The sequence below is a fragment of the Chiloscyllium punctatum genome, chromosome 7 (genome assembly GCF_047496795.1).
Source record: "Chiloscyllium punctatum isolate Juve2018m chromosome 7, sChiPun1.3, whole genome shotgun sequence".
Lineage (NCBI taxonomy): Eukaryota > Metazoa > Chordata > Chondrichthyes > Orectolobiformes > Hemiscylliidae > Chiloscyllium > Chiloscyllium punctatum.
Window position 1 is genome coordinate 114,947,610 of NC_092745.1, and position 23,624 is coordinate 114,971,233.

Sequence of the window (23,624 nt, forward strand, 5' to 3'; positions counted from 1 at the left end):
TAAACAATACATTTATAATTTTAAAACTCCCATATATCAAGGTAAATAAACCTATGTGCAATTTTAAGTAATTGATTTTAAAACATAAGCTTACAATTTCAATCTGTTGCTCGAGTTCTTGATACTGTTCAGTTTGAATCTTCTTCATATGTTCACATGCAATAATATTTTCCTGATGTTGTTCCGCTATGAATTTTTCCAATTTGATTATTTCTTGACTCTTTTCCTAAAATTTTGAAGGGAGAATCAGTGATAACAAAATCAATAGATATAGATATTATTATACAAAATATTTTCATAAAAGAAGCATGTTTCGTAGACAAGTCATGCAACGAAGGAAGTGAGGATGAGAAGAACACTTTTTCAAAACATGATTTGTACATTTACTTAACTGACCAAGGATAATCCACCTCAGATTAATATTTTTATTTACCCCAAATCGGAAAAAGCATTCATGTCTGAATGGAGAATTTTTCCATGTTTACCACTTTAATGTATTTGGCATCAATTTAAAAAAAAACAGCCTTAGGTAAAACAAAATTAATTCTTAGGATGCATACATATCTCAGATGATCGGGACTAAATTGACCAACCTTAGTTGCCATAAAGTGATGGCAGCAGGCCTTCATGAACTATGAGGGGACTATTTGCCACAATGCTGTTGGATGAAGTTAGAGGATTTTTTTTCTGGCAACATTGAAGGATTGTCAATATGCATCCCAAGTCATGTCTGAATGTTGCTTGATCATGGAGGTGATGGGTATACCCATACATCAATTGACCTTTAGTTAATATAACTTACAAGTTTTTGAAGTACAAAAGTTGTTGTTGCAATGCACCCTGTGCAGTTACAGGAGAGGAGATAAAATTCAGACAAGTGGTGCTGTTCAAGCAGACTGCATTGCCATAGATAGAATCAGATAGTAGAAAGATTTTGGGGAATGTGAAAGTAGACCATATAATCCAGAATACTCAGTTCTCACCTGCATTTGTAGTCATAGTATGAATAGTCCACTTGGGTTTCTGATCAGTGATCACTCCCTTACAGAATGCTGGTAACAGAAGACTCAAAACTTGAAACAAAGTACCAGTGTGGAAGCTAAATGGTTTAAGGGCTGCTCCATGGTACTGTTGATAACTGCTTTCAAAATTTTTCCAATGACAGGGGAAATGGGTTTATAGAATATTAATTGCTGCAGTTGGTTTGGATTCATCCTAATTTTTCACATCACTGAGCAACGCCAATGCAATTTTAAAAAAAAATTCATTCATGGGTCATGGTCATCACAGGCAGGTCAGCATTTTTATTGCTCATCCCTAATTGCCCTTGATGTGGTGGTGGTGGTGAGCTGCCCTCTTGAAACATTGCAGTCCGCATGATGCAGGTTGACCCACAATACTCACGGGATAGAATTCCAGGATTTTGACCCAGCGACAGTGAAGATTTGGCAATATATTTCCAAGTCAGAATGAGGAGTTGCTTGGAGGAGAATTTGCAGGTGGTAGGTGTTCCCATGTATCGGCCATCCTTGTTCTTTTAGATGGAAGTGTTCGTGGGCCTGGAAGATGTTGTTGAAAAATCGGTGATGGAGGACATAAAAGTTTATGAATGAGGTTCCAATCAAGTGGGCTGTTTTGTTCTAGATGGTGTCAAGCAAGAGTTTTATTTGAACTGCGCCCATTTAGGCAAGTGGGAGTTTTCATTCACACTCGAGTTGTTCCTTGTAGATGGATACTCAGGCAGAAAGTTACTTGCCCCTGCATTCCCAGCATCGGACCCACCCTTGGAGCCAATGTGTTTATGTGGCTGTTAGTCGAGTTTCTGGTCAATAGTACTGCCAAGAATATAGGTATTGGGGGATTAAGTGATGTTAAGGGTTGATGATTAAATTGCCTCTTATTGGAGATGGTCAGTGCCTGGTACTTGTGTGGCGTAAATGATATTTGCTATTTGTCAGCCCAAGCCTTTTTTGCATACAGGACATACTTGAGCAATGTTCCACATCATCAGGTAGATACCAGTGTTGCAATTGTACAGAACAGCTGGCAAGAAGAGTGGCAAGTTCTGGAACACAAGTATTAAGTACATTATTGGAATGTTGACAGGGCCCATTACCTTTGCACTACCTAGTGCTTGCAACCTTTCTTGATATCATGCGAATTAAATTGGTTGAAGTCTGGGTTCTGCATTCACTTGGCACTTCTGGTGGATGATTTCTGCAAGTTTTCCAGCCTTACCCTTTGCAATAAGCTCTTCCATCAATGCAGATGGGGGTATTTGTGAAGCCTCGTCCTCCAATAAGTTGTTGCATTGTTCACCACCATTCACAAGTGGATGAGGTAGGATGCAAGGCTTAGATCTGATCTGCTAGTTGTGGGATCACTTAGCTCTGAATATCACAGTGCTTATGCTATTTGGCACACAAGTAGTTTGATAGCTTTAGCAGGTTGACAACTCATTTTTAAATATGCCTGGTTCTGCTCCTGGCATGCCCTCCTGCACTCACTGGTGATCCCCTGATTTGATGGTAATGGTGGGGATATGCTGGGCATGAGGTTGCAGATTGCATTGGAGTATAATTCTGCTGCTGTTGACTGTCCAACACGTGTCAAAGGTACCCAGCCTTGAGTTGCTGGATCTGTTTGAAGACTGTCCCATTTAGCGCAGTGATAATCCACACAACACGATACAGGATATTCTCAATGTGAAGGCAGGACTCTGCTAGGACTATGCAATGGTCATACCTACCAATCTTGTCACAGACAGATGCACCTGAAGCTAACAGACCAAGCATGTTTTTCCCTCATTGGTTCCCTCTCCACCTGCTGCAGACTCAGTCCAGCAGCAATGTCCTTCCAGAACCAAACAGTTCAGTGAGTAATGTTACTGCCTAGCCACTCTTGGTGATGGACATTAAAATCTCCCACCCAGAATATGTTTTGATCCCTATCCACCCTGAGTGCATCCGTAAAGTGTTATGCAACATGGAGGAATGCCAATTCATCAGCTGAGGGAGGAAAGTATGTGGTAATCAGGAGGTGGTTGCCTTGGCCAAGTTTAACCTAAAGCCATGAGGCTTCATGGGTCCAAAGCCAACATTGAGGACACCAAGGGCAATTCCTTCCTTACTGTATACCATAGTGCTGACACCTCTACTGGGTCTGTCTTGCAGTTAGGATAGGACATATTCACAGATGTTGATGGTGGTGGCTGGGACATAGTCATACCCATGGAATCAAACCTGACTGACAATGTAAGGCTGTTGCTTGAATAGCCTCCAAGACAGTTCTACCAATTTTGGAACTAACACCCCCAGAGTCCGAAGGAGGACTCCATAGCATCGACAACCCTGTTTCTGCCTTTGCCTTTTCTGGTGCCTAGCTCAATGCAAGCTGGTCCATTCAGTTTCATTTCTTTGTGGAGACTTTGTATCAATTGATACAACCGAGTGGCTTGCATAGCCATTTCAGAGGTCAGTTGAAAGTCAATCACATTGCTATGCCTCTGGAGTCACATGTATGCCAGACCAGGTGAGGATGGCAGATTTTCTTCTTTGAAGGACATTAGTGAAACCATTAGTCTGGGATTATAATTTGCATCTTTAGGTAAAGATGTGAAGAAGTAATTCTTTAAGAAAAAAAATCTAAGTAGGATGTGCACTCTTGAAATTCTACAAGAAAACAACATATTTCAATATGATTTCTGGGGTAAAATGAAAGCATGATTTAAATGGCTTTCAACTTAAAAGGTTCAATCACTAGTCTTATAAATACACAAACTTTGGAGTTTCCAAGTTCTACATGAAACAAAGTGCTTCCAAGTCACAACTCCATTAAGCAAATAAAATTGAATATTTAATAGTTGCAAATGCTAACAATCTCTATTTTCTGAGCTGTAGAAAAAGATCAAAATTCAAAAATGTATGGGTTTTTAAGAAAAGTTCTCATTTTCAATAAGCATAGATATCTACATGATTGTCAAGATATTGTCATATTTAGAGGACTTTTTCTGAAATTTAAGTGGTTGTGATATCTCACTTTAACAATCCAAGTCAGCATTGCACAATAGTTGTCATTAAATTATTATTCCAATTTTACCGCAATCTCTTGTTCATGTTCGATTGCTTTGACTGCATTTGTTGTGCAAACAATGGTTTTCTCCTCCAACTGTTTCTCCATTATGGTAAGCTGACTTTTTGTTTTCCTCAGCTGTGAAACAAATGTGATATGTACATATTAAGAAGTATTTCAAAACACTTATCTTTGGATATGAATAATTAACCAAACACTTTCCTTTCACTCAACGCAGATTCTCCACATACTTCAGCAAAATGGAATATTCACACATTACTGCACACAAACTTTTGAAACTTGTTTTAAGTTGTTGTGGTTTTGTTCGCCGAGCTGGAAATTTGTCTTGCAAATGTTTCGTCCCCTGTCTAGGTGACATCCTCAGCGCTTGAGAGCCTCCTGTGAAGCGCTTCTGTGCTGTTTCTTCCAGCATTTATAGTGGTCTGTCTCTGCCGCTTCCGGTTGTCAGTTCGAGCTGTCCGCTGTAGTGGCCGGTATATTGGGTCCAGGTCGATGTGTTTGTTGATAGAGTCTGTGGATGAGTGCCATGCCTCTAGGAATTCCCTGGCTGTTCTCTGTTTGGCTTGCCCTATAATGGTAGTGTTGTCCCAGTCGAATTCATGTTGCTTGTCGTCTGTGTGTGTGGCTACTAAGGATAACGACATGACCAGCTATCCTTAGTAGCCACACACACAGACGACAAGCAACATGAATGCCGGAAGAAACAGCACAGAAGCGCTTCACAGGAGGCTCCCAAGCGCTGAGGATGTCACCTAGACAGGGGACGAAACGTTTGCAAGACAAATTTCCAGCTCGGCGAACAGAACCACAACAACGAGCACCCGAGCTACAAATCTTCTCCCAAACTTTGAACTTGTTTTAAGTGCTCAGAAAATTGAGTACTCCTGAATTCCCAATATGTATGCACAGTAAGGATCCTAACAAGAGAGCATAAAGTTAACTGAGTATTACTATAATTTTATAATCTGACACTGAGAGAAAATTAGCACTGGAACCTTAGCATGTAGCTATTTGCACAAAACTTCTACTACACATTACTAACTATATTCAATTCTATGCAGGTATGGGCATTATGTGGAAATTCACTTATCTTACTATAAGTAGGAGAGACTAAAATTGCAGTGATTGAGATTAGAAAAGGCATATTTGTAATGTGTATTTCTTTAAAAAAATGTTTATAAAATGTTTAAAGATCAACTCCAATTCAATCCTTCACCACATAGCTTTTTAGAATATAACACAGATTGTTACTTTCTCCTTCAAAGTGCCCCAGCATTTTTAGGAAAAGAGCAAGGTTTGAAAACTGATCAGCTGAATTTGGTCAAATGGGTTCTGGTCTTGAGATAAAGATCTGCTAAGTAACATTAATGCAGCATCAGGCTTTGTTTGTAGCTGACTTAACACTTGCCACAGTTGAAAAATAATCAATCATTTTTTTCTGAATGTTTCTCCTTCCAGAATTTCCAATCTCTGTTGATTAAAACAATCAACAATTTTGTGATTGAGAAAAGGAACTCAAAATTTGAGGACTCAGAAGATCAAGAGCAAAGATGGGCAAGACCAACGGGTTAGAAGTGTGACAGAAAAACCCAAGACCAGGTTTAAGACTTCAGTGGCAGGTGAAAAAAACAGAGCTAAGTAAGGAAAAGAAAAATTATCGAAGTGTGAAATCATGAGAAAACAGGTTAAGTAATTAGCTCATGAGTACTTCTCTTTTCCCTTTCTAAACTAAAGCATAGACTTGAACCAGGAGCAAAGAAATTTACATTTTACACATTGGGTAAGTTTAAGAGCAAGTAAATTAATTATTAAAATATGATTAGCTCAAAGGTATATTTTAGGAAGTTGCCAATCCGCAAGCATAGTGTGCAGTCCAGTAGTTGCAGTCATTGTGTGACTACAAAGAGACAGGCTGTGCAAGAGTCAAATGCATCTGGCCATTCTCAAACTAGTACTGGAGACTGCTGGGGTGATAATAGCTTGAAAGAAGGTACTGTACAACATAGCAGCAATAAGAAAGGAGTTGGGGGAAGGGGAAACAGTCAAGTGAAGAAATGCAGCTCTTCTACTATTGTGGGTCCCTCATGATGTGTTAAAAAAACCACACACACACCTCATGGCCTTGTGTCTTAATATATGGACCATTCACAATGAAGTGGATGAATTAGTCACGCAAAACAGATATAAAGAAGTACAATATTGTTAGAATTATGGAGATGTGGCTGCAATGTGATCCAGGGTATTCATGTTTTAGGAAGGAAAGACTAACAGGAGAAAGAAATGGGGCTACATTGTTGATTAAAGATGTCATTAAGACAATAGTGAGGAAGGATATTAACTCCAATGAAGCAGAATCTTTTGAGTAGAGTTTAGAAACAGAATTGAGCAGAAAACAATAGTGGGGGTTCTATCTGGACCCCCAAGCTGTAATAATAATACAGAAATTAGAGACAAAAGAAATAAAGATACAGCTGCAATTTTAATACGCACATGGGTTTGAAAAGTCAAATGAGTAACAATGTAGTGGAGGAGGAATTCAATATGTTGACAAACCAACTACAGGTCATCCTAGGCAGGGTACTGTGTAATGAGAAACCAATGAGCAATCTAGCTGTGCAAGGCCCCTTGGGGAAGAACATGATTGAACTCCTTATTAAGATGGAGAGTGACAAAATAGGTCCCTTACAGTCAGAAACAGAGGTAACTAAAGAAAAGGCAGACCAGTTCAATATATATTCTGTCTCTGTCTTCACAAACTCCTAAAAGTGTCAGGGAACACAGGATCTTGTGACAGGGAGAACTGGAGCAAATTAGTATTGTAAGGAAATGGTATTGGGGAAATCGATGGGATAAAAGGCCAGGGCTTGATAATCTGCAATGAAAACTACAAGACACCAAGCTAACAGTTCAAACGTAGATGATTCTTCATCAGCATCATCTAGACCGGAAACATCAGCTTGCTGTCTCTCCATAGATGCTGTCTGACTCGCTCTGATCTCCAGTATTCGTTGCTTTCAGTACAGATTCTAGCATTTGGAGTAATTTGCTCCTATGTTGATAATCTACATCCCAGCCTATTACGGAAGTGGCCCTAGAGTACAGGATGGAATGATGGTCATCTGTCAAAATTTGAGGCGAGCTGGAACAGTTTCTATGGATTACAAGGTTATTAATGTAACTCCATTACTTAAAAAAAAGGAGATAGAAAGAAATGGGAAATTACAGACCAGTTAGCTTGACACTGGCAGGAGGGAAAATGCTGGAGTCCATGATAAAAGATGCAAAAGCATAGCACTTGGCAAGTAGTGATAGGACTTGACGAGGTCAGCATGAATTTACATCAAGGGAAAACAGAAATCATGCTTGGCAAACCTATTGGAATTTTTTTTGAGAATGTAACTAGTGGAGTTGATAAAGGAGAGCCAGTAGATGTGGATGACTTGAACTTGCAGAAGGCTTTTGATAAGGTGATAAGACACAACGTCTTTCACACAAAGGGTGGTGAGTACCTGGAACACACTGCCAGGGATGGTAGAAGCAGACACAATAGCAGCATTCAAGCAGCACCTAAATGAATTTATGAATAGGAAGGGAATAGAGGGATAAGGATCCTGTAAGCAAAGACAGTTTTAGCATTGAAGGGCAAAATGTGTCCACACAAGCTTGGAGGGCCGAAGGATTTGTTCCTATGTTGTACTGTTCTTTGTTCTTCTTTTACTCCGCTATCATTATGTATCATGTTCATCTACAATCTAACAACGCAAAGAAAAAAAGTGTAGATTATGCAGTGCTTAACTCTGTTCTGCTGTGATCGAGTTCCTTTTAATTCCATATAGAAATCTATCAATCTCAGTTATATATATGACAATTGATCAAGCATCAATTTTCCTTTGTAGAACCAAGTTCCAAATCTCTATACATTTTCTGTGAAATCTTAATTCATTGCTTCCAAAACTAATTTTGAGGGAATACAACCCCGGTTCATGATACCTCTTTGTAATTCCATCCTTGAAGTCTACTTATTGTTCTGTTAAATCGGCACTACTTTACCTCCAACTTTAACATTTTTTTTTAAGGTATAGTGTCCTGAACTGCTCAAAGTATTTCAAGAATGTTCTCATTAATTAGCCACTATGGTGATCATGGTCCAGAGAGAAGTCTTTGAAGGATTTTAAACATAATGGACAAAGTTTTAAATTTAAAGCTTTGAGAGACCATGTACTAACACAGATTAGCAAGCAAAGGGACCGGAGTGAGCAGGATTTGGTTCAGGTCAGAAAACAGGTAGCAACATTTTGAATGGTCTGAAGTATATGGTCAGTGCAGGATGGAATGGTGGTCAACATAGCAAAGAAACTGGCTAGAATTTGAAAATGACAAAAGGCATGGATAATGATTTCAGCATAAATGGTCTGAAATATAGAGAGTAGAGTGATATTATGTAAATGCAAGCTGAAAATCTTTGTGGAGAGGGGTGTCGCTGGCTGAATCAGCAATCAGTACACATTTCTAATTGCGTTTGAGAAAGGGAGCGACCTTTTTAATTCATTACAGTCCATTTGGTGTAGGTTTACACCAATGCCATTAGAGAAAGAGTTGCAGACCTCTGAACCAGTGACAATTAAGGGATAGCAATATATTTCAAAGTCAGAGGGTGAGTGGCTTGGAGGGGGAACTTGAAGATGGTGGTGTACCCTTCTATATGTTGTCCTTGTCTTTCCTGATGGCAGTGGTTGTGGGTTTCGAAAGTGGTGTTGGAAAGTGCAAAGGAGCCTTGACAAATTTTGGTAGTGCATCTTGTAAATGTTACAAATTGCTGTTACTGTGCATCCGTGGTGGAGGGAATCAAATTTTATGGATTTGGTGACAAGCAAGCAGGCTGCTTTGTCCTGGAATGTGTCAAACATATTGAGTGTTGTTGGAACTGCATTCATCAAGACAACTGGGAACTATTCCATGACACTCCTGACTTGTGCCTCGTGGATAGTGGATAGATTTTTGGAGGTGGAAGGAGAATTCCTCTCTGTGGAATTCATAGTCTTTGACCTCCTGCTATAGTATTTACATGGTTAATCCAGCTCAATTTCTAGTCAATACTAATTCCCAGGATATTGATGGTGAGGGATTCAGTGAAGGGAATGACATGGAATATCAAAGACAAATGGTTAGATTCTCCCTTGCTGATCTTGCTTGGCAGTAATGGCATGAACAGTGTGCAACCAATGGCAATTATCCCAAGCCTGATCTGATTACCATACCAATTCTGACCTTATAATGTAGAAAAGGTCATTGATAAACCAGATGAAGACAGTTGCACCTAATACATTAGCCTGAGGAACATCTCTCAAGATGGTCTGGAGCTGAGATGATGCACACCAATAACCAAAACCATCTTCCTTTGTGCTAGGTATGATTCCAACCTATGAAAAGCTTCAAATCTGATTCTAATTCACTGCGGCTTTGCTAGGGGGGGGCTTATGCCTGAAACGTCGATTCTCCTGCTCCTTGGATGCTGCCTGACCTGCTGCGCTTTCCCAGCAACACATTTTTCAGCTAGGGGTCTTTAATGCATCACTCGGTCAAATGTTGCCCTGATGTCAAAGGCAGATATTCTCACCTTATCTCCAGAATTCATCTCATTTGACCATGTTTGGAAAAATAATGTCAGGAGATCAGTAGAACTCAAAATGAATGTCAGTGAGCAGGTTATTGCTTACCAAGTACTGCTTCATTGTATTGTTGATGCATCATCCCATCATTGATTATCAAGAGTAGACTGATGCATGGACTAACCAGGGCTCTATAGAGCTGCAGCATAACTTCATGGTTCTTAAACTCAATCCCCCTGCTAATGAAAGCCAACACACCATATGCCTTCTTAATAATCCTTTCAAATTGGGTGACAACTATGGACATGGACCACCAAGATCCCTCTGTTCCTTCACACTGCCAAGAATCCTGCCTGTATTCTGCATTCAAATCTGACCTTACAAAGTGAATCACTTCACACTTTTCCAGGTTGAACTCCATCTGCCACTTATTATCCTAGTTCTGCATTCTGTCATTGTCCTGTTGAAACATACAACAGCCTTTCACATTATCCACAACTCGACCAACGTTCACGTCATCAGCAAACTTACTAACCCACCCTTCCATTCCCCATCCAAGTCATTTATAAAAATCACAAAGAGCAGAGGTCCCAGAATAGATCTCTGCGGAACACCACTGGTCACCAAGCTGCAGGATAAATACTTTCCAGCTCCCACCACCCTCTGTCCTCTATGGGCCAGCCAATTCTGTATCCAGACAGCCAAACTTCCCTGTATCCCATGCCTCCTTACTTTCTGAATGAGCCTACCATGGGGAATCTTAGCAAACGGCTTACTAAAATTCATGTACACCACATCCACTGCTTTACTTCCATCAATTTGCTTTGACTCATCCTCAAAGAATTCAATAAGGTTTGTGAGGCATGACCTACCCCCCGCAAAGCCATGCTATTTCCAAGTAATCATAAATCCTGTCTCTCAGAATCCTCTCCAATACATTACCCACCACTGATATAAGACTGACTGGTCTGTAATTCCCAGAGTTATCCCTATTCCCTTTCTTGAACAAAGGAATAATATTTTCCACCCTTTGGCACTACTCCAGTGGACAGCGAAGACGCAAAAAAGGTCAGTAAAAACAATGACTGCAGATGCTGGAAACCAGATTCTGGATTAGTGGTGCTGGAAGAGCACAACAGTTCAGGCAGCATCCAAGTAGCTTCGAAATCGACGTTTCGGGCAAAAGCCCTTCATGATGAAGTGCTTTTGCCCGAAACATCGATTTCGAAGCTACTTGGATGCTGCCTGAACTGCTGTGCTCTTCCAGCACCACTAATCCAGGAAGTGAGGACGCAAAGGTCATTGCTGCACCTTTGGCAATGTCTTCCCTCTTTGGGTATATCCCATCTGGCCTAGGAGACTTATTTATCCTACGGTTTTCAAAATCTTCAGCATTTCCTCCTTCCTAATATCAACCTGCTCAAGCATATTAGTCTGTGTCACACTGTTCTCAAATGTCAAGATCCTTCTCAGTACTGAAGCAAAAGTATTCATTAAGGACCTGCCCTACTTCCACCAACTCCAGGCGCAAGTTCCCTCCACTATCTCTGACTGGCCCTACCCTCACTCTGCTCATACTCTTGTTCCTCACATAAGTGTAGACTGCTTCTGGGTTTTACTTAATCCTACTCACTAAAGCTTTTTCATGCCCCTTTCTAGTTCTCCTAAGTCTATTCTTTGCTTCCTTCTTGGTTATCTTGTTACCCTCAAGAGCCATGTCTGATCCTTGCTTCCTCAACCTTAAGTAAACTTCCTTCTTCTACTTGAGTAGATGTTGCACATCACTTGTAACCCAAGGTTCCTTCACCTTAACATCCCTTCCTTGCCTCAGTGGAACAGACTTGTCCAGCACTATCCTAAGTGCTTCCTAAACAACCTCCACATTTCTGTCGTGCATTTTCATGACAGCATCTGTTCCCAATTTAAGCGCCCGAGAGCCTGCCTAACAGCATTGTAATTCCACCCCCCCCTGCCAATTAAAAACTTTCCCATACCATTGGCTCCTATCCCTCTCCATGAGAATAGTAAAGGTTAGGGAGTTGTGATCTCTCTCACTGAAATGCTCTCCCACTGAGAGATCTGATACTTGGCATGGTTTGTTGCCAAGCACCAAATCCAATATGGCCTCCTCTCTAGTGGGCTATCTACATATTGCGTCAGGGATGCTTTCTGGACACATGACAAAAACTACTCCATTCAAAATATTTGAAGTAAGGAGGTTCCAATCAATGTTAGCCAAGTTAAAGTCACCCATGACAACAATCCTGTTACTTCTGCACCTTTCCAAAATCTGCCTCCCAATCTGTGTGTCTGTTGCTATTGAGGTCCCTGTACCAAACACCCAATAAAGTGATTGGTCCTATCCTGTTTCTGATTTCCACCCACACTGACTCACAGACAAACCCTCCACGACAACCTCCCTTTTGCAGCTGTGATACTATCCCTGATTAGCAATGCCACTCCTCCATCTCTTTTACCTCCCCCACTCCCCCTAATTTCTTTTGAAACATCTAAACCCTGGGAACATCCAACAATCATCCCTGCTCCCGTGATATTGAAGACTCTGTAATGACCACAACATCATAATTCCAAGTGGTTATCCATGCTCTGAGTTTGTCACCCTTATTTCTGATACTTCTTGCATTAAAGTAGACACATTTCAACCCATCACTCTGACTGCGCCTTTGCCCTATCAAGTGCCTATCTCTGTATGATATATCTGGCTGTTCACTACCTACTCCATTATCTGACCTGTAGCTCAGATTCCCACCCGCCAATCTAGTTTAAACCTTCCCGAAGAGCTCTCGCAAACCCCTCGCCCAGGATATTGGTGCCCCTCCAGCTCAGGTGCAACCCGTCCTTCTTGTATAGGTCCCACATCCCCAATGATCCACATATCTAGAGCCCTCCCTCCTACACCAGTCCTGCAACCCCGTGTTCATCTGCACTCGTGCTGTATTCCTAGCCTCACTAGCATGTGGCACCGGTAACAATCCTGAAATTACTACTCCGCTCATCTTGCCTTCTGGCTTCCAACTAATTCCCTATATTCTCTTTTCAGGTCCTCCCCTCTTTCCTCATCTATGTCATTGGTACCGATGTGTACCACAACTTCTTGGTGCTCTCCCTCCCCCTTAAGAATCCTGTAAACTTTACTGTTCAAAAATGTTTCATTTCCTGATAAACATTAGAAATACACATATAAGGATTTTCAATAACAGCTTCTCCTTTGCTATTGTCAGATTTTTGAATGGATCTCTCAAATGTTAATGTTGATCTCTCTCTCTCTGCAGCTGTAACACTATTCTGCACTCTGTTCGGCATGACCTGCTTGTAGAACATGTAAAACAACACTTCCACCCTACCATCTGGCTTCATAGGTCAGTACGACTGGTGCTGACCATTCTGCAAATTGGACAGGTTTGGTGATTCCTTCACTATCCAGCTTTCTGATTTCTACCTCTGTTTTTGCCTATAAGGCAAGTTACACTGGGTGTGCTTTGTGGAATCATGGAATTGCTTCCTGGTCGACATGTAATGTGGCCTTGGCTCCTCTGGTAGTCCCTTGACCTTCGTGGAAGACTTCTGGGTATTTAGTTAGGACTTCGTTCAGGTAGCCATTTTCAAATTAAAAAATGTTGAGCCAATGTAGATGAATCTCTCGCAATCAATTTCACCCCATCAAGCTTGGGCCAAAGTGGTAACTGAACCAACTGCTTTTTGTAAGAGATATTCACCTTCTTTTATATGTTAGCAAGGGCTCCCTGATTGGACCAGATTAACAGTCTCAATCAGGGAACTCATTTTCTACAAATCCAGCTGAAATGTACAAATTTGAGGGGATCCTGGATAGAATGGATGAAATTGCCATAATTTCCCTAGCAGAGGGATCAGCAACTAGGGGGCACAGATTGATAAGAAGGTATGGAGAGTTACCCAGGGTTGGTAAATGTTTGGAACTTAGTACCTGAGTGGGTCGTGAAGGCAGAAAGACTCATCTCATTTGAAAGGTCTCTGAACATGCTGCTGAAGTCTCTTAACCTCCAGGGACATGGAGTAATTGCTCTATCATAGAATTAAGTTGGCTCATTTTGGCACAGACACAATGGGCAGATAGCCTTCTTCTATGCCATAAATCTTTCTACACCATCTAAATGTTCAAGATATCTGAAGAAGAGGAATGTTCAGGGATATGGAGGAAGGATGAAGAAGTGGAAATATATGAATTGCTCCTTGGGAAGGGAAGAACGGACATAATCTGTTGAATCTTCTGTACTGTAACGGTTCTACATTTCAAAGCCAAGATAGGACTCATAAGCCACCTGACAGCTGATAAATAGATCAATGGAACGAAGACCATCATCCGTGACCTCAAGGATTAGCCACGATGTCTATGAATGGTTCTACAAGACCTTGAATGACCTAAATGTACATTTCCACAATGTCAGCGCTGGGTGAATTATAGCACTGGGAGTTACAATCTGCCATCTCCAGTCAACAGTTTAGAAACATAAACAATTCAAAGTATGCACTGTCCAAACTTTCTTTGAAGTTGTAAACAACCTAATAATGAACAAAGAATAGTGGCAATGGTACTATAAGGACGACTGCTGCTGCTACTACTACTACTACTACTAGCACCAAAACAAAAATCTATTAACATTTATCACCAGCAAGTGCAATCTCAAACCATCTTTTCCTAACATCTGAATATATGCCAAAAATAAAACTCAATCATAGCACTAATAAATCAATACAACCGATATGGAAATCTTATATTTGTTAAATAGATAAAATGCATCAAAAGAGCTCTGGGCATGATTTATACTTAGTAAAGGTTCCCTGGATTCAATCTTCATGATAGGGAGAGTTAACGTCAGTCAAGTCAATAGACAATGGCATTACAGTTCACCCCAGAGTGGAGGAGGGAGTCAACTCATCTTGCAATCCTGCTTAGTATGCAAGTTCACACAAGAAAGTGCACGTGTGCAGGTCTGAGACAGAAATCAGGAGCCTCGGTGCTGTCCTTGGCCTAGGCCCCCGGCTTTGTTTCCCCTTCTATCAACATGGGCCTGTAAATGAAACATTTCTTTATATGAATGTGTAATTTAACAAACCTCCTCTTCCACATTCCCAAAGTATTTGCTTTTTTCCGAAAGTTGCTCTTGTATCTGCTCGAAGTTATTTATCTGTTCAGTCAACTGAGTCTGTAACATTGAGATTGTAGCCTCAGCATCTAGTAATTGTGCCTGCAGCTTCTCAACTTCTATTGGCCTACATCGCTCCTCTTCTAAGTGCCGGTCCATGGACCTTCTGTCATCTGAGGAATCATGAGCAATAACAAAAGAAAGGATTATTTTACAAACTAAATAAAATTATAATGCGGGAAAGCTTAATTTTTAAAAACAGTATCAACTGTGATTCCCAGATTTGTGCTGAGATAGTTGCTCTCAATCCTGCAGTAAATGAGAGTTAACATGATATGGCTAGAGAGGAGCAGAAGGACTATGAATCACTATTCGATCATTTATTACAACATGCAAGTGAATTATTTTTAGGAACTGAGCTTGCTGATGCGTCCCCTCAAAATTTAGATCAGAGTTTTCATTTCCTCTGGATTTTGCATTCTCATAGCGTTGGCCTATGGCAACAGAAGATTGGCCACAACAACAGTGTTGTATATTTTGCCAATATGATGGACTGTCACGATCCATTTTAGGTGGGAAACAGCTTTGTCCAACCTTGCTGCCTGCAAACATTTCACAAATAAAGCTCCTGCTGCTTAATACTTTGGATTCTTGGTCATTCTTGCAACTTAACACAAGATGACAACTCAGGAAGAGTCACCAGACCCGAAAGGTTAACTCTGATTTCTCATCACAGATGCTGTTAGACCTGCTAAGCTTTTCCAGAAACTTCTGTTTTTGTTTCACCTTCAGGAATATCTTGTTTTAAATATGAAATGAGGTGGTGCTAAAATCTTTGTGGTACATCATGCTATTTGAAATTTCCATTTAAAACAAAAAGCAGGAAATTTTACAATGTGGAACCATATAATGACAATACAGAGAACTGAAACTTTTATACACAGATTTTTTTATTTTGTTCAAGCTAACAAAATTTAAGCATATATAGTTGTCTCTGTATTCTCAAGTGTTCTGAAGTGGGTGGGAGTCTAAAGCAATGGAGGAGTCTGGAACAGCCACAGAAACCAAGTTCCAAAACATATAAACCGTTTCTCACCAAGATCATTGGTGACTGCTGAATAGTTCGGATGATAGTGAATCTAACTCCCAGCTTGGAGCAATTTTCAAGAAGTTAGCAGAATTCTGTCAATGCAAAGACAACATAAGTGATGCTATCAGAGACAGACTATGCACTCTAATCCCACATACTTCTCGCTTAGGAGACTTCTATTGCCTTCCAAAGATACACAAAACCAATACACCTGGACGGCCAATCTTATCAGGCAACAGGGTTCTGTGTGAGAACCTCTCTGTCGAGGGCATCTTGAAACCCATTGTACAAGGAACTCCCAGTTTCTGTCGCAACACTACAGGATTTCTTACAGAAACTCAGCACCCAGAGACCAGTCGAACCAGGAACATTCCTCGTCACAATGTACATTCTGGTACATTACACCGGCGTCCCTCACGACAACGGCATTGCTTCAACAGCCTCAGTACTCAACGCCAACTACTACCAATTTCCAGATGCCACCCTACCACTCCTCTGCTTCATCCTTAAGCACATTTTCACCTTCTACAACCAATTCTTCATCCAAACACAGGGAACAGCCATGGGAACCAAAGTTGCACACCAATACACCAACACCTCCAAACAATATTATACACTAGATACATAGGCAACATTTTCTTCCTCCGGATTATGATGAAAATCACTGAAACGACTACACGATGATTTCAACAAGTTTCATCCTACCATCGTACTTACTATGGACTACTCATCAAAATCACTCATTCTTAGATACACACATCTCCATTAAGAACTGACATCTCAATACTTCAAGTCTACTACAAGCCACAGATAATCTCATGATACTACACTTCTCGAACTTCCACCCGAAACACGTTAAAGAACCCTTCTCCTATGGACAAGCCCTGTGCATACACAGGATCTGCTCAAACAAAGAGGAATGTGACAGACATCTAAAGATGCTGAAAGACGGGATACAATACTCAACTTAACGATCACCAGATCCAATGTGCCACAGTGAAAAACCACAATAACCTCCTCAGAAGAGGGGCACAGGATACGACTGATAGAGTACCCTTTGCCATCCAGTACTTCCCCAAAGTAGGGAAACCATGCCTTGTTCGTCATAGCCTTCATAGACGACAATGAACATCTTGCCAAGATGATTCCTACACCTCCACTTCTTGCCTTTAAACAACCGCTAAACCTTGAACAGACCATTGTTCGCAACCTACCCATCCTTCAGGACATCAACCACAACACAATGTAATCCTGCCAAAAGGCAACCTCTGCAAGACATGCCAGATCATCGACATGGATACTACCATCACACATGGTAACACCACCCACCAAGTACACGGCAGATAGTCATATGACTCAGCCAATGTTGTCTACCTCATATACCACAGGCAAGGATGCCCCAAGGCATGGTATGTCAGTGAGACCATACATATGCTATGACAATGGATGAATGCTCCCTCCCAGTTGGAGGACACTTCAGCAGTTGAAAACATTCAGCTTCCAATCTTCAGGTAAATGTCCTCCAAGATGACCTCTGAAAAATAACGATGCAGAATCACAGAGCAGAAACTGATAGCCAAGTTCTGTACCTTTTCGAGACTGCCTCAACTGTGATCTTGGGTTCATGTCACGCAAATATGACCCCACCATACTGTTCTGTACCTGTAAAACCTTCCTTAGTGCCCTGTTTTGACACTATCACCTTGATATTTTATGATCGCTCTATCTTGTACAGTTTTGGATTACTTGTTACTTTGGTTCGACCCTCGGCAGCAACTCGTATACCTAATATGTTATTCCAGTCATTTGGTTTGTCTGCAAAATTACCTTATTTTTAATGCTTTGCAATAATCTCTCTGCCTGAATTGATCAGATTTTAGGCCTTTCCTTCACCTGCTATTCAGCTGTTGACACTTTGCTCACACTGTCTGACATTCGTGACATTAGAGGCCTATTACCCGGCCTGTCGGCACTTCACTCACACCATTTGTACAATCTTTTGATTTATCTGATTAGAAATTCTGTGCCTGAGTGCTTTGCTTCACTTTACCTGACAAAGGGGCAGCGCTCCAAAATCTTGTTATTTCAAATAAACCTGTTGGACTGGAACCTGGTGTTGTGTGACCTCTGACAGAGACAGTCTGACGTGTGGTTTAAATTGTGAAGCAATCCACATGACTGATGGAAATGAACCTAGGCTTAAACAGAGCACTGAAAATAGCAGCCTCTTTGGCATTAGCAGCCAAAAAGCTCAACAGTTAAGCTCAAGCATGAGTGTTCATAAAATGGCAGCTGTGAGATGAGCACCAACATACTCAAAACTGCCATGAGTTTGGAGAAACAGGTCATGCAGCAGCAAATTGCTGGAATCAAGCTGTATGCAGAAACTATAATAAAAAAGGGTATAGTGAACAGTCGTGTTTGAGGAAGAAACAACATGCAGCAAAATTACAGAAAACTAAAAGTAGAAAACCCACATCATAGAAAAATGGCATGAGAAAAGCCCAGACTCTCAGGCCAAAGCAGAGCTGTTATTAAACACGTTGGTCATTGCTAGCAACACCAACTAATACTGGGTCACTCCTTTATTGAATGGCAAACTGGTAAGAATGGAGGAGGACAGAGTCGGAGTTTTAATCATATCTAAAAACATGTACATCAGAAGCACCTGAGTCACACTAGACAGCAATAATCAAAATTGTACTAAGAACGAACAGAGGCAAAGTGGCACCTTTAAAGGGCTGTGTCAATGTGAATGTTCAGCTACATGGTCAGTCTGACGATTTGCCCGGAGACATTGTCAAAGGAAATTCTCCAGCTTCATTGCGAAGGTCATGGCTGGAGAAAATCAAACTCAACTAGGGTGAACTAAGCTGCTTCTTAGGTACAGAGACTGATCTATTATAAATTCCAAAGAAACATGCAATTGTTTTCACAAGCAATCTAAGAAGCAAGGAAAAGATCTCTGTCAAATTGAAAATCAAGCAAAGTCTTGCAAGGCTAAATGGGTGCTTTATGCATTCAAATCAAAGGTTAAGACAGAATTAGAGAGGCTGGTCAAGAAGGGAGTCCTTGAACCTGTAAGCATGAATAATTGGGGTCTATCTTTCTACCAGTGATGACGGTAGATGGATCGGCACACCTCTGTGGAGATTTTGAGGTCACTATTAATCCAGGAGCACGTGCTGAGCAGGATCAAACAACAAAAAAACTAAGAAAATTACAGCATAGGAACAGACCCTTCAGCCCTTCAAGCCTGTGCCAATCCAGATCCTCTATCCGGACCTGTTGCCTATTTTTGAGGGATCTGTATCCCTCTGCTCCTTGCCCATACATGTTATCTGTCTAGATACATTTTAAATTATATTATTTTGCCCACCTCTACTACCTCCACTGGCAATGCATTCCAGGTACCCACTACCCTCTGCGTAAATGACTTTCCACACATACCTCTCAAATCTTTCCCCTCTCCCATTGAGCTCCTGATCCCTAGTAATTGAGTCCCCCACTCTGGGAAAAGGATTCATGCTATCCATTCTGTCTATACCTCTCATGATTTTGTAGACTTCAATCACGTCCCTCACAACCTCCATGTTTCTAATGAAAATGACCCTAAAACCTCATCAACCTCTCTGCATAGCTGGCAATCTCCATACCAGACAACATCTGGTGAACCTCCTCTGCACCCTCTCCAAAGCATCTGAATCCTTTTGATAATGTGGTGACCAGAACTGTACGCTCTATTCCAAATGTGACCTAACCAAAGTCCTATACAACTGTAACATGACCTGCCAACTCTTGTACTCCATACACCAGCCAATGAAGGAAAACACGCTGTATGCCTTCTTGACCACTCTATTGACCGTGTTGCCTCCTTCAGGGAACAATGGACCTGAACACCAGATCAATTTTCCCTAGAATTTTTCCATTTATCGCTCTTGAACTGGATCTTAAAACGCATCACCTCACATTTGCTCTGATTGAACTCCGTCTGCCATTTCTCTGCCCAACTCTCCAATCTATCTATATTCTGTTGTATTCTCTGACAGTCCCCTTCATTATCTGCAACTCTACCAATCTTAGTGTCATCTGCAAACTCACTAATCATGCAACCTCTAACTTCCTCTAGATCATTTATGTATATCACAAACAGCAGTGGTCCCAGCACAGATCCCTGTGTGAAACACCACTGGTCACAGTCCTCCATTTCGAGAAACTCCCTTCAACTACCACACTCTGTCTCCTGCTGCCCAGCCGGTTTTCTATCCGGCTAACGAGTGTGCCCCGGACCCCATTCGACCTCACTTTCTCCATCAGCCTACCATGGGGGACCTTGCCAAACGCTTTACTGAAGTCTATGTATATGACATCTATAGCCCTCCCCCATCAATCAACTTTGTCACTTCCACAAGGAAATCTGTTAAGTTGGCAAGACATGACGTTCCCTGCACAAAACCATGTTGTCTATCACCGATAAGCCCATTTTCTTCCAAATAAAAATAGATCCTATCCCTCAATACCTTCTCCAGCAGCTTCCCTACCACTGACATTAGGCTCACCGGTCTATAATTACCTGGATTATCCCTGCTACCTTTCTTAAACAAGGAGACAACATTAGCAATTCTCCAGGACTCCGGGACGACACCAATGTTCAAGGATGCTGCAAAGATATCTGTTAAAATCCCAGCTATTTCCTCTCTTGTTTCCCTCAGAAAGCTGGGATAAATCCCATCTGCACTCGGGGCCTTGTCCACCTTAATGCGTTTTAGAATACCCAACACCTCCTCCCTCCTTATGCCAACTTGACCTACAGAAATCAAACATCTCTCCCAAACCTCATTATGCATGCTATCCCTCTCCTCGGGTGAATATTGACGCAAAGTACTCAATAAGAATCTCATCTGTTTTATCTGACTCCATGTATAACTTGCCTCCTTTATCCTTGAGTGGACCAATCCTTTCTCTAGTTACCCTCTTGCCCCTTATATACGAATAATAGGCTTTGGGATTTTGCTTAACCCTGTTTGCTGAAGATATTTCATGACCCCTTTTAGGCATCTTAATTCTTCGTTTCAGATTGGTCCCACTTTCCCGATAATTCATCCAAAGCTTCATCTGTTTTCAGTTAGCCATAGTCATAGAGATGTACAGCATGGAAACAGACCCTTCGGTCCAACCCGCCCATGTCGGCCAGATATCCCAACCCAATCTAGTCCCACCTCCCAGCACCAGGCCCATATCCCTCCAAACCCTTCCTATTCATATACCCATCCAAATGCCTCTTAAATGTTGCAATTGTACCAGCCTCCACCACATCCTCTGGCAGCTCATTCCATACACGTACCACCCTCTGCGTGAAAAAGGTGCCCCTTAGGTCTCTTTTATATCTTTCCCCTCTCACCCTAAACCTATGCCCTCTAGTTCTGGATTCCCCCACCCCAGGGAAAAGACTTAGCCTATTTATCCTATCCATGCCCCTCATAATTTTGTAAACCTTTATAAGGTCACCCCTCAGCCTCAGACGCTCCAGGGAAAACAGCCCCAGCTTGTTCAGCCTCTCCCTCTAGCTCAGATCCTCCAACCCTGGCAACATCCTTGTAAATCATTTCTGAACCCTTTCAAGTTTCACAACATCTTTCCTATAGGAAGGAGACCAGAATTGCACGCAATATTCCAACAGTGGCCTAACCAATGTCCTGGACAGCCGCAACATGACCTCCCAACTCCTGTATTCAATACTCTGACCAATAAAAGAAAACATACCAAACGCCTTCTTCACTATCCTATCTACCTGCGACTCCACTTTCAAGGAGCTATGAACCTGCATTCCAAGGTCTCTTTGTTCAGCAACACTCCCTAGAACCTTACCATTAAGTGTATAAGTCCTGCTAAGATTTGCTTTCCCAAAATGCAGCACCTCGCATTTATCTGAATTAAACTCCATCTGCCACTTCTCAGCCCACTGGCCCATCTGATCCAGATCCTGTTGTAATCAGAGGTAACCCTCTTCGCTGTCCACTACACCTCCAATTTTGGTGTCATCTGCAAACTTACTAACTGTACCTCTTATGCTTGCATCCAAATCATTTACAGAAATGACAAAAAGTAGAGAGCCCAGCACCGAACCTTATGGCACTCCACTGGTCACATGCCTCCAGCCTGAAAAACAACCCTCCACCACCAACACCCTCTGTCTTCTAGCTTTGAGCCACTTCTGTATCCAAATGGCTAGTTCTCCCTGTATTCCATGAGATCTAACCTTGCTAATCAGTTTCCCATGGGGAACCCTGTCAAACGCCTTACTGAAGTCCATATAGATCACATCTACTGCTCTGCCCTCATCAATCTTCTTTGTTACTTCTTCAAAAAACCCTATCAAGTTTGTGAGACATGATTTCCACGCACAAAGCCATGTTGACTATCCTGAATCAGTCCTTGCCTTTCCAAATACATGTACATCCTGTCCCTCAGGATTCCCTCCAACAACGTGTCCAGTTGCCGAGATCTTATGTATGCTTCCTTTGCCTTTAATGAAAAACCTATTTGCTGGACTAGCTGGAGGTCAGGTATACAAATTGACCTTTAGTCAAGCCTATCTCCAGATGAATGTAGATCTTGAGTCATAGAAATACTTGATAACTATAACACAAAAGACTATTCAAATGCAAGAGACTTCCCTTTGGAATCACATCCGCACTTGCTATTTTAACGTGCCATGGATCATACTTTAAGCAGATTGGAAGGTGTCCAGTGTTACCTAGACGATATTTTAGTCACAGGGAGAAATGAAAAAGAGCCTCACCACTATTTGTATGCTATTCTGAAGAAACTCCAAGTTTATGGCCTAAGATTGAAGAAAGAGAAATGTGATATTTTTAGTTAAAAATCACACAACACCAGTGTGTGATTTTTAATTTTGTACATCACAGTCCAACACCGGCATCTCCAAATCGTGATATTTTTAGACGTCCCACCAAATAATTAGTTAAAATTCACACACCAAAAGGTTATAGTTGAACAGGTTTATTTGGAAGCACTAGCCTTCAGAGCAATGCTCCTTCATCAGGTGGTGGTGGAGTAGAAGACACAGAATTTATAGCAAAAGTTTACAGTGTGATGTAATAACAAAAATGACCTGGAGTGTTTAAGTCTCTTAGCTTTTAGAATGAACAGGTTGGTTTCAGTTTTTTCATATGTAAATTGCAGAACTTCTTTAAAGTTACACTCTCAAGTGAACTTTAACAATTGGTGTCATATCAGCCCAGATAATGCATTAAAGGTGCGAGGTGCCCTGTGAGAGACTGTCTGTGCCACAGTGGTCAGACTGATTCTAATCTAAAAATCGGATTTACAGAATCTTACATTGATTCATGCAGTTTTTGAGCAAATTAAAATGTGATTCTTCAAGTACAAATTCACCCCACAAACTTATATGCATGTGTGAGCATGTGGGTGGCTGTGAGAGGCGGGGTTATGAATGTCTGTGAGTGCATGCATATGTGCAAGTGTGGGAGTGTATGTGAGCATATGAGAGATAGCTTGTGTATGAGAGCGGGTCTGCGTGGGTGTATGGGTCTGTAGGAGTGTGTGTGTGTGTAGGAGTGTATGCGCCTGTCTGTGTGTGTGTAGTGCAGGAGGGTCACCTGTAGTGTGACATGAACCCAAGGTCTTGGTTGAGGCCACCTC

At 41.4% G+C, this 23,624-nt stretch overlaps 1 protein-coding gene across 15 annotated transcripts in view; it reads right to left on the reverse strand.

Annotated features, from left to right (window-relative positions):
- The window catches only part of ccdc18 (coiled-coil domain containing 18), a 181,630-nt gene that overhangs the window by 91,361 nt on the left and 66,645 nt on the right, over window positions 1-23,624 (reverse strand). For all 15 annotated transcript variants that reach the window (XR_011961186.1, XM_072574660.1, XM_072574662.1 and 12 more), the window contains 3 exons: window positions 14,819-15,021; window positions 4,099-4,209; window positions 95-226 (listed from right to left, as the gene is read on the reverse strand). Coding sequence is in view for 14 of the 15 variants with exons in the window: in XM_072574660.1 (XP_072430761.1) it covers window positions 95-226; window positions 4,099-4,209; window positions 14,819-15,021 (446 nt within the window). In the remaining variant the exon portion in view is untranslated. The remainder of the gene's footprint in view (window positions 1-94; window positions 227-4,098; window positions 4,210-14,818; window positions 15,022-23,624) is intronic.